General features: G+C 40.5%; 1 protein-coding gene across 3 annotated transcripts in view; it reads left to right on the plus strand.

Annotated features, from left to right (window-relative positions):
• PPP2R2C (protein phosphatase 2 regulatory subunit Bgamma) overlaps positions 1-12,703 on the plus strand; it is a 121,489-nt gene that overhangs the window by 78,201 nt on the left and 30,585 nt on the right. For all 3 annotated transcript variants that reach the window (XM_075194549.1, XM_075194548.1, XM_075194550.1), the window contains 2 exons: positions 8,284-8,381; positions 10,608-10,773. In XM_075194549.1, the coding sequence (XP_075050650.1) occupies positions 8,284-8,381; positions 10,608-10,773 (264 nt within the window). The remainder of the gene's footprint in view (positions 1-8,283; positions 8,382-10,607; positions 10,774-12,703) is intronic.

Below are 12,703 nucleotides of genomic sequence, written 5' to 3' on the forward strand. Positions count from 1 at the left end.
GCTTACAGTCTAAATTCTCTAACATACACATAAACAGAGACAGAGGCAGACAGACAGAGACAAACATTGAATAAGGGGCCATACTCGCCAGTTTTGCAGATGGGCTCTCAGGGTCATCTATTAAAAACAGTGTGGACAGGATGATGTTTTCGTGCCTGACCACCGCTGCATAACACCCTGCCCACCACACATGCCCTCACACATCAGTGGGCAAGGGGGGGGATGACTCTATACACGTCATGACAGGATTCAACTTCTGCTATGCAGTGATGCACTTTGCCCTGAAACACTACCAATGTGCTCCACAGCAACATACGTCTTAAGTCTCACAGTACTGGGGTCATGAGTTCAATTACCGATCATGGCCTTATCTGTGTGGAATTTGTATGTTCTCCCTGTGTTTGCGTGGGTTTCCTCCGGGTGCTCCGGTTTCCTTCCACACTCCAAAAACATACTGGTTGGGTAATTGGCTGCTATCAAAATTGACCCTAGTCTGTGTGTGTGTGTGTGTGTGTGTGTGTGTGTGTGTGTGTGTGTATGTGTATATTAGGGAATTTAGACTGTAAGCTCCAATGGGGCAGGGACTGATGTGAATGAGTTCTCTGTATAGCGCTGTTGAATTAGTGGCACTATATAAATAAATGATGATGATGAAGTATATCTTTCACTTCCTGCAAAGTACCCCATAGGAACAATATGAGCCACACCCAAGATCAATGAAGGCAACACCCAATCAGCATGGCCATGCCCTTTCCCAAGATGCCACTCCAACTCCATAATCTAAGCCTATTTTGGCCACCAGAAATTGGGCGGCATACTGCATGTACCATATGGTCCGGTGCCTTCATTGCAATGATTTGGTCCCAGGAATTGGCTTCCCTCTATTTAGATAGTTATCATTAAGGAGCTATTGTAGCGAAGATCAGATAACCTAACAATAAGAATTGAAATGTTGCTGATTCAGGTTTTTCTTTCACAGAACACAGTAATGCATTTATAAAATACATACTTCTTGATGCTTTAGCCTCTTACAACACATTTTGCTGCTATTGCAAAAAGAAAACTTAAAAAGTTCAAGTGTAAAGACATTGAAATGCAAATAGTATTTCTCGCTGATTTCTGATTTTAGATGGCGATGATGCAAAGCGCGTATTATTTGCATTTATATGCAAATGTAATCAAATAAAGTCCTGTGAATTCATCCATAAAGACGTTTGTGTTGTGCAACAAGGATTTATGAAAATTCTCTTCAAGACCTGCACAATGCAGGTACAATGCTTAGGGTCCTCCTATATGCAAGAAAGCCACAGGTTTCCATAAACCAGAGCTATATCATTTATGAATTGACTAATATAAAAGTGACCTGGGAAAAAAATATTATTTTTTTTTATTATTTTTGCTTATTGCGTATTGAAAAATCAGTAATTGCCGAAATTTAGCAAAAAAGTATGGACATGGGGAGGCTATTTGACGGGCCAGCCTTTACTTGCTGATTTACGCATTCTGAATGAAACGGAAACACCAGAACTCAACTTTCAGTTACACTAATATGGGAAGCAAATTAAATTTAGTTTAAGACTAATTTTATGTATTGTAAAAATTGAAAAAAAATAAAAAAATTTAAAACATTAATAGATTGAAAAAAAAACACATTCTCAGAATAAAGCATTTAAAAAAGAAATCTGTTTATTTAGAACAGCAGGTAGAGCATATATAGTACAGTATACAAAATAGTGCCTAGGTACAGTTAACAGACATATATAAAATAACACAAAGAATTTGGCATCTGATAGAGAGGGGTTAAATTCAGATCAACTGAGGTATTCCGTTAGTCCTGCTAATGAACGGAATGAGCTGATTGTGAGCCAGCTATAATATGAGATTTAGACCTTAATTGTGAAGGCGTGCTATCCTGTTGTTTTCATATATTTATTTATTTTTAAGGATTGGGGGGGGGTGGGGGTGTCTGAAGAATAAGGCATTTTCAATGTTATAGCTGGTGCTAATTCCTTACTTTTAATGGGAGAAGTAAAAATAAATGCTATTGCCGGCGAAAATACCAATGTTTGCTGGCTTTATGGCTCTCTCTCCTTTGATTAATCTGCCCCTGCCCGTTCTGATCTATATAGATTACCCAGTGACTGTCATACACACTGCAAAGTGCTGGTGTATTGTAGCTTGTGTGAAATCATCTTTATTCAGAAAATGAACCAGAAGTTGCTCACTACATGCTGCTGGCAAGTGTTGGCATATTCATGGGCAAGCTGGGCTGGGGGGCAAGGGGGATCTGACACCTGACCACCTGCATTTTCTTGCCCTGCGGGTTGAAATTTGCCAACCCTCCCCTGGGCATATTTCTGTGATAGTTACTCCCATATTCCCAGTCATTGACTTTCATCCAGGGCCGGACTGGCCATCTGGCACTTCTGGCAAATGCCAGAAGGGCCGATGGCCAGAAAGGCCGGTCCGCATGTCCGCCGAGCAGCAGCACCCTGCGCGCTGCTCGGCGGACGGAGAGTCAGTGACTGGCGACTATGTGAGTAATCACATGGGACGGCACCACGCCACAGGCGCCGTCCCATGTGATTACTGCATAGTCGGCAGTCATTGATTCTCCGTTGGCTGACCAGCGCGCAGGGTGCTGCTGCTGCTGGATGTAAAAAGGTAAGTGTCTGTGTGTGTAAGTAAGTAATAGTGTGGCAAACAGTGGGGCTGGCAAACTGGGGCAAACAAACAGTGGAGGAAAAACAGTGGGGCTAACAAACAAACAGTGGGGCTAACAAACAAACAGTGGGGCTAACAAACAAGCAGTGGAGGAAAAACAGTGGGGCTAACAAACAAACAGTGGGGCTAACAAACAAACAGTGGGGCTAACAAACAAGCAGTGGAGGAAAAACAGTGGGGCTAACAAACAAACAGTGGGGCTAACAAACAAGCAGTGGAGGAAAAACAGTGGGGCTAACAAACAAACAGTGGGACAAACAAACAGTGGGGCTAGCAAACAAACAGTGGGGCTAACAAACAAACAGTGGGGCTAACAAACAAACAGTGGGGCTAACAAACAAGCAGTGGAGGAAAAACAGTGGGGCTAACAAACAAACAGTGGGGCTAACAAGCAAACAGTGGGGCAAACAAACAGTGGGGCTAACAAACAAACAGTGGGGCTAACAAACAAACAGTGGGGCTAACAAACAAGCAGTGGAGGAAAAACAGTGGGGCTAACAAACAAACAGTGGAGGAAAAACAGTGGGGCTAACAAACAAACAGTGGGGCTAACAAACAGTGGTGCTAACAAACAGTGGTGCTAACAAATAAACAGTGGGGCTAACAAACAGTGGAGGAAAAACAGTGGGGCTAACAACCAGACAGTGGGGCTAACAACCAGACAGTGGGGCTAACAACCAGTGGGGCTAACAGTGTGGCTGTGGGGCTAATTTTGTGCATGTGTGGCCCCATGTTGCTATAGTGTACGTGCGTGTTTGGCCATGTTCATATAGTGTGCGCGAGCGCAGTATTTTAAATATAGCATGTGTGTGCGTGCGCGCAGTATTTTAATATAATATGTGAGAGAAGGGAGGATCTTAATATAGTGTGGGAGGTAGGCTATTTAATGGTGGAGTGTAGGTGGGGGCTAATTATTTAAGGTGAGGTGAAAGAACCTTTAATTTAATGCTGGGGTGGTTTAGAACTATCAATTGAATATGGGGCTGATTTTGGGGAGAAGGGCTATTTATTGAATGTGAATATAAATTATTTATTGTCGGGATTGGTTGTGGAAAATGGCTATATTTATTACATTTTAATGCTATTTAATTTATTGCTGGGACTGTTTGGAGGGAGGGAAATATGTCTTGAGTAAATGGGTATACTGTTAATTTTATGTTGGGGCTGGTTGGAGGGAAATTGGTCTACTTAATTAATGTGAATATTATTATTGTGGGGACTGGAGGGAGGCCTAATTATAAAACGTGAGTGCTATTGTTTTAACATTGGGGCTGGTTGGAGTTTTCTAAATCTCATGTACCCATTTTTTTTTTCAAAATAGGGCATCCAATATTCCAGGTTCGAGACAAGAATGAACTGAGCTAAAGAAGCCATCTGCTACAAGTGGTGAAAGTGACCAAGACAGGTAGGAGAGAGCAGGACAGTCTGCCAACTGTCCTGAATCTGGTAGGGCAGTCCTGAATTTGGATGACTGTCTCCCTTAGTCAGGATTTGGTCCGACTGCAAGGACAGTTGGGAGGTATGTCCCGCTTCACAACGTACTGCTTGTGAAGGCAACGCTGTGTGCTTCTAACAGTAGGGCCTGTGTATTTGTCTAAAATGCTAAATGTAATGTATTATTATAATGTATGTATCAATGCCCCATGTTGGCCACACCCACAACACAATGAGGTCACGCCGTGTTCAGCGCCACCGCTACGCGGCGGCACATATTTTCATTCCTGCTGGAACTGAGGTGGGCCTGTGTACCTTAAATGCCAGGGCTGATTTTTAGTCCCAGTCCGGCCCTGCTTTCATCCATGAATAGACAGCCCTGGGAATAACAATGTATACTGCAACAGACATTTTTTTTCACAGTAACTTCCATTTACATATCCCTTAAAATACCATTTTCTTTGTATCACTATATAAGGACCAGCAGTACAGTACACACTTTGAGAGAGCTCACTGTTACTGCTTCCAGCAGTGTGCAGGGATCCTGGACGCTATAGGGCCCGAGGTGAGGGGGGCACAGCAATGCGGAGGGGGCAGAGGCCTTTTTCTAGGTGCAAATTGTCAAAACCCGAGACTCTCTGAAAATATGGACAGTTGCCCGTTAAACAGGGTATCAGTCAACCCATGTAAAATAAATAAGTTTCCAAAGTGTTGTCCGAGTTCTTTTACATGAAGCTGGAAAGAGAACTGGGCTGGATATATCAAATAGTGGCTGCAGCCCACAGAACCGTGCAGCCCTCCAATAGCGATTTCCTATTTTACGCTGCTAAAAACCCCCCAGGCTCCGGGAATAATCATTTAAACTCAGAACTCAAAACGGAACCTCTCATATATCTCTACCTTTGCCGATATTCCTTGTAGTAAGTACTCCCCTTTACTTTATACTTCCACCCCCCCTCCACACACACTACCTTGTACCCCACCATCCCGACTTTAATTTCGGGACCCACTTTTGTTGTTATATCTTACTCTTAGGGCTAGATTTACTAAGCTGCGGGTTTGAAAAAGTGGGGATGTTGCCTATAGCAACCAATCAGATTCTAGCTTTCATTTATTTAGTACCTTCTACAAAATGACAGCTAGAATCTGATTGGTTGCTATAGGCAACATCCCCACTTTTTCAAACCCGCAGCTTAGTAAATCTAGCCCTTAATCTTACAGCGCCTTACTCTGTGGGATGATGTACCGTAAAAGGAAATCTTGGCTGTATTACGTGTTTCTTATATCTGTGCCATTGTATGTTTTGTTGACCATTTAATTAAAGAATTAATAAAGAAATCATGCTTGCCTCTGTGTACTATATTTAGTACACCTTAATCAGGACATGTTTGCTGTGTGCGGGTGAGGCTGCAATTCATTATTTTGAAAATAAGCCTTGAAAACAGTAAATTAAAACCAACCCACCTCAGTGGTGGAATAGGCCTTTGCTGCCTGAGAACGGCCGTTGTGGTTTCTCTCAAAGTTGTAAGTTGAAATGGCCTCTTGAAAAGTTTTGCATTGATTGAATTGCAAGCTATGTTGCTGTAGACAGGTGGCAACGATTGCTGTAACATACACTGAAGCTGTTACCTGGGCAGTTTGTCTACAGCTCAGTGACCTGAGGGAGACCAATCAGTAATGTGTCCACTGAGCAGGGCTGATTTCCTGTGCTGCAATAGGCACGATGCTGCCTTCCACTGTACCTACCTGATCCAAAGACCTACCATGGGCTTTACCTTGGTTGCAAATGTAAACCAAGCAGCTAGCGTTGCACAAACATCCTTTTGGGCAATGAAATGGACCAGATGAGTGAAGAATATTGATGTGTCTTTATGAATCATATTTAATCTACAATGTACATGAGCTATGCCATGTTATGCAGACGGAGAAGAGTTTATTGCAGTGAATACTGTTTTAGCACTTCTGCCTCACAGCGCTGGGGTCATGAGTTCGATTCCTGACCATGGGTTTATCTGTGTGGAGTTTGTATGTTCTCTCAGTGTTTGCGTGGGTTTTCTCCGGGTGCTCCAGTTTCCTCCCACACTCCAAAACATACTAGTAGGTTAATTGGCTGCTATTAAAATTGACCCTAGTGTCTGTCTGTCTGTCTGTCTGTATGTTAGGGAATTTAGACTGTAAGCTCCAATGGGGCAGGGACTGATGTGAGTGAGTTCTCTGTACAGCGCTGCGGAATTAGTGGCGCTATATAAATAAATGATGATGATGATAAGCTAATGCACACTCTACATAGCAGCAACCAACAGTTATATAGTTAATACTTTTCCCTTCAAGATCTGGAAATCGCACAAGATGAAAATTGCATATTAGTAGTTTTGTGATATATGCGAACACTGAATTGTATTGTTAAAAGGAATATGACACAGCTTTTAAAAATAAGATTACAACATAGACTGCAAGCTAAAAACACACTTTTATGAGGCTACAGAATTTCTATTTGATTTTCAGTCTTTGTTTAAGATTGTAAACAGCTGACGACAGCCCAGTAGAGAATAGTTGTGCAGATGTTTGAGACTTCCTTCCTGCAGAGCAAGATAATTGAGATCTATGAAGCGCCATCAGACAGTACATTGTCTCTAATTAGCTCCCTTTTAGCCCCAGTGTCGTTAACTGTCCCTCATTACGTTATCGGCTCCTGTAAATCATGTCAGTAGATAGAAGGAAAATAAAACAATTTTACATCAAAAGACCACATTGAAGTTTATCATCGCGAGGAAATATCAATGTTTTTAAAATAAGCCAAAAATGTTTGCACCCATCTCCCAGTTGTACTGTGTTTTGGTACATGCTCCTGCCATATATATAAATCATAATTCGTGAATTACGCTGCATCCTTGTTAGGTATTCACTATTTCTGTTTTATTAGCACAGTTGTACCATTTACAGTTTTTTCATTTGCACATGTACAAGTCATGAAATGTCATAGTTATCTGTTTTAAAACTGAGCGATGGAAAGCAATATTTGTTAAAATGTGTTTTAGATGCCAAATGCATTTTTGTTTCATAGCATTCTACAAAACTTGTACCTGTTTCAACAAAGACAAAGGTGGAATTCCACTTTTGATCATTTTTTTTCCTAACTGTACTTGATCTGATGACATGAATTCAGTAATTCTTTACTGAAAAGCTTATAGCATAGAATATATGAATACAGATATTCTACATCATAGGAAGCTAACAAGGTATTTTCACCAACTGTGATGTTATTTAAGTGCTAGTACATCCAACGTGTCCCTCACACGTGTCCCTCACATATGAGTCCAAACTGGTTACATATTCATGTAGATGTTTATCTACAAATTTGCTGGTGTTTTCCACCCCTGAAATTATGGGTCTTCCAGGTGGGCTGCGTTCATCTTTGTGGACCTTAGGTAATATATATAAATGGTCAGTATCCTAGGGTTATCAACCTGAAGATACTGGAAATCAGATTGTGTTGTGATTCCCTTTGAGAGTGCTTCTCTGATCAATCTGTTGTATTGTGATAGAAAATTTGCCGTTGGATTAACAATCCCCAATATCAAGTTGGCAATAAATTTCATGTAGGTACATTTGCGGGGGCCACAACACCATATTTCCCCCTTTTATCTGAGGGCCTAACAATGATATCTCCCCAGCCTTCAATCTCTTTTTTGTTTTTATTGTTTTTATTTTCCTTCTGTCTTATTTTATTAAGAATATTAAAAATTGAACCGGTGTTGTATTTTTAGTTTTTTAGTACCTGATTTCCAGAGGATGAAAATGAGAATATCTCAGGTCTACAGTTACTTACCTTCTGAAGCTTGGATTATGCAATTTTAGGATGGTGGGAGTGCTCCATCAGTCTATGATGTGTTATCTACACATTACAATGCAAGATAGCACTTAGTACATAGCAATTTGTTGCTACTAAAAAAAAATAAGTCCAAAAAGTCTTGGCAGAAGGTGCATCAAACATTTATTTTTCTGGTAATACAAAGCTCTGAACAGAAGTTTATGGAACGTATTAGGGTTTGTGCATGTATACACAGATTTGCTGTTGTATATTATTATAACTAAACCTGTTTTATTATTGTTCTTCTCTTACAGCTGATATCATTTCTACAGTTGAGTTTAATCACACTGGAGAGCTGCTGGCAACTGGGGACAAGGGGGGTCGTGTTGTAATATTCCAAAGGGAACCTGAGGTAAGTGTTCAGTATACTGAGTGTCTTATATGTAAAACAGACATGGGGTTAGAAGTGGGATATGGTGCATTGAATTCCAGTTTTGCACAAGGAAAAGGGTGTATAGCTAAAGATAAATATAATTTTACAATCTGTTCTAGTATCCTTGAAGCTAAATTGCTTGAATTACTTTTAGTAGTCACCAGCTCTATTCATGACATGAAATACAAATGTACAAATACAATGCAGAATGGTATTCCACGGGATGGTGAAGCAATGGAGGAAATGGCAGTGAAACTAAATTCACTCAAAATTTCATCACAGTTTGGTCATCTCTTGGTGTCATTACTGTTAATCACAAAATCCTGTAATACCATAGAATTTACATTATTTCCTGTGTCACCTTTCTATCAGATATTTGCCCAGTGATCTCTGCATTGCACCCAGCCATCTATGTGTATCCTTATATAAGTCCTCTCATAACATTCACACTATTAATTCATTACAACTTAGGTGTCCTGAATTATAGCACATCAACACTCCAGCTTGCTTGGTTGAGAGCTCTGTTAGTGTTGTATAACTTTTACACATGTCTGCACCATATCATCATCATCTATTTATTCATATAGCGCCACTAATTCCGCAGAGCTGTACAGAGAACTCACTCACATCAGTCCCTGCCCCATTAGAGCTTACAGTCTAAACTTCCTAACATATCACACACAGACAGAGAGAGACTAAGTTCAATTTATTAGCAGCCAATTAACCTACTAGTATGTTTTTGGAATGTGGGAGGAAACCCACGCAAACACAGGAATCGAACTCATGACCCCAGTACTGTGAGGCAGAAGTGCTAACCACTAAGCCACTGTGCTGCAGTTCCTTGTTTGTGTCAACACTCACTAGAAACGTGAAGAGTTCAACGCTAACACAGCGTCTGTTTGGTTGAGCAAAGCTGATTCCCCTTCATGACAATGTAATTTTTAGCCTTTAATATTGATGACAATTAAACAATTATTTCTATCATGTGTACTTGATGTACAGATATGGTGGCCACCAGTCCTTCCTCTAAAGGCTGTCTACAAATACAGTACCAAGCTTTCCCAGATTCTGCTTATGTTGCTATTTTTCCTATTTATCTCTAAAGTGTTTGCATATTCTAAAATAGTGTGCAGGACAGAGCAAAGACTGTGCTATTAAAAGAAGCCTAATATTTAATTAGCTGCATTATTGTGCATGCATCAAAAGTATATACAATATAGAAGTCTTTTCACATAACAATAATCTCTACACTGATGATATGTGTAATATGTGCAATAACATCTAATTAAGTAGGGGTGATACCTGGTAGTTGGGGCAGAATACTGGCATTTCGTCTTGTCCGTTAGTGTTGTGGCTGTGTTCCTGTTAACCGCACAATGCTATAATATATTTGATAAGACTGTAATGTGTATCTTAATGACATGTTTTGGCTTATTGTAGTTTTTGTTTCCATCTCCTCAGTCTGTTATCTAACAATGCCTATATATGTAATAAGCAGCGGTTGTATATATGTAATACTAGTAAGGTTGTCAGATCATTCATGCAGAGCTGGCTTCGGATCAGTACACACAGTCCCTGACAAATGCATTCTGTATGCTTTCATAGCAACTGCAGATATGCAACATACATGTCAACAAGGCGTCCAGGGAGCACGTGTATTTCACAGGTGTCCAGTTCTGTATCGCATGAATATATTAACCTGTCAGTATCCGTCATCTCAGACTTCCACAGTTCTGCTCCAGTTTTTCCACAGTTTTTTTTTGCAAATTGCCATAACCTGAGCTGAATTCAGTAACTGATGTTAAATACCTTAAGGGAGCTAAATATGGCTTTAAAATCCCGTTTACTCTCTTTGAGTGTTTTTAGATTTGATTATTTATATCGTACACTTATAAAGAACAGCAAAAAAAAATAATAGAACCTAAAAGTAAAACATACTCAAGTGTGTTTACTGCACAGACTAACATTGTGGGTTTTTGTTATTTGTTTGAAAAAACACTTGTGTGTTCAGACACTAAACACAGTCAATTAATGCAGCCAGGTTATTGTGATTATTAAGATAAATAGGAGCAGAACAATATGGCATTGGGGAAATGGGTCATGAGGCAGGTCTGTGAATATTTGACCTAATAACAGTTCATCAGTTCTATCCCATCTATCATATGTGTGTGTAATGTATGCTCTTTATTATTATTTCCTGTATAGTGCAAGAATGAACCTTGCAGTCAGGGCGAGTACAATGTGTACAGCACTTTCCAGAGCCACGAGCCTGAATTTGATTATTTGAAGAGCTTGGAAATAGAGGAAAAAATTAACAAGATTAAATGGCTCCCCCAGCAGAATGCAGCCCACTCCCTTCTGTCAACGAACGGTAGGATCACAGATCATCTGTCTGCTGTGCTGCTAGAGACGAAAAATAATGTTTATTAGGATGTTAACAAGTGCTGTGAGCTCCTCCACAGAGGCAGTGCAATTAACACTATGGGGGAGATTTACTAAACCCCAGGTTTTCTGTGCTTTGGTGTGCGGTCTGTAAACTGTGTGACTTACTCAAAGTCACACAGCCAAACCGCACATCAAAGTGCATTTTGTAGACCCAAACCATCCCATGTATAAGGCTGCTGTTTGCCAAAATGCGTGGCACACTGACACTTAATAGTGTGAAAAAAACCACATTGTTCTGGCTAGATCAGTGATGGGCAATAGGCACTAAGGGCTAGATTTAGATGGAGTTGTTGCCTATAGCAACCAATCAGATTCTAGCTGTCATTTTGTAGAATGTACTATATAAATGATAGCTAGAATCTGATTGGCTGCTATAGGCAACATCTCCACTTTTTCAAACCCGCAGTTTAGTAAATATATCCCTAAGCCTTCACCTGCAGCCCCTCTCCCCTCTGCCTCATTCTGCTTTGTTACGAGTTGTGAGTGGCTTGTGGAGGAGGTGTGAGGGGTATATGGGGAGGACTGAGTGGCATCAGGGGAAGTTTCGGAGTACATCTGGGATTTGAGGGCATGTAGGGGCATTTTGTGACAAGTGGAGGTCTGAGGGCATGTAAGGCTATTTTGGAGCAAGTGGCAGGTCCAAGTGTCATGTGGTGGGATTTTGGAGCAGGTGGGTATGTAGGGGCATTTTGGATCACTGATGGGGGTGCGAAGTTGTTTTGGGACTGTTTTTTTTTTTTTTTATTCTTTAAATTAAGGGTAATGTAATGCGCCCATGCCCATGCTGGCCCTTGGTAGTTCTCACCTTCCAAACCGCAAGATAATCAAACCTGCGACTTGGATCTGAACACTGCATCCGTTCCGTTGCGGTTTGCAAGCCGCCTACAAATCTGTACTTTAGTAAATGTCTCCCAACGAGAGGAAATCACATAGACACCACACGAGTTTTAACATATGATTTATCTTTTTTCCTTTCAAAATAAATTCACAATTAACATGAAAGTCCGCTTAGAAATGTACTTTTTAAAAGTTGGCCTGTCCAAATTACATTCATATTAAATAAATGTCATTGTTAAAACGGCTTCATTCAACATTATTATATGGATATAACTAGTTTGCAGAAGAAGAAAAATAAGAGAGGTGCGCAGACACCTGTGGCACATGATGGTCATTCTGCACCCCTTGTTATGGTACACCCAATAAGGCAGGCCCCTATGTGAGATATGACAGGGTGCAGTGAGGTGTGTGTAATGTGTTGTGCTCTCACAGAGATTGCCCTACTATAGGATCATTGAACTGCAGCTTCCAAGTTCAGCTTGGGTTCACTAAACAGCTAGCAGGGCAGGCTCCAGAGGAAGTGTAATATGGGTAGCCGTACTTTGTGCCAAAACTAATGTGCAGAGCCATACATGGTGCCAAATATACTTACCTGCTGCTCTGATGTCCTCGTTCGAGTGGTGTTTCCGCTGGATGGCATTAGAGATAAGTATAAGACAGGCTGTACTGATAGCTGTTTGGACTGGAAAAGAGAAGTGTGTGGAATTTTAATCACTTACTTAAACCATCATACATCCATCTGCATTTTGGGGTACAGTATTTACATAATTTTTCTCTTTCGTATATGTATATTTCTCTGTACACGTTTGGATATACCAGATATGGCACTGCATATTAAACTTAGCACAAGTTCCAGTTACAACTTCCCCTTGAGCCTGTCCTGCTAGCTGTTTACTTCCTTCTTTTCTTCATTCCATTGGGATTCATTGTGTTTACAGGATAAGTGTTAAAAAGAATATTCGGAAATTTTGTTTGTCTATTTGTTTTGTAAAACTCTTTTTTTCAATCAAGTAATATTT

This window comes from Mixophyes fleayi, chromosome 1 (genome assembly GCF_038048845.1).
Source record: "Mixophyes fleayi isolate aMixFle1 chromosome 1, aMixFle1.hap1, whole genome shotgun sequence".
NCBI lineage: Eukaryota > Metazoa > Chordata > Amphibia > Anura > Limnodynastidae > Mixophyes > Mixophyes fleayi.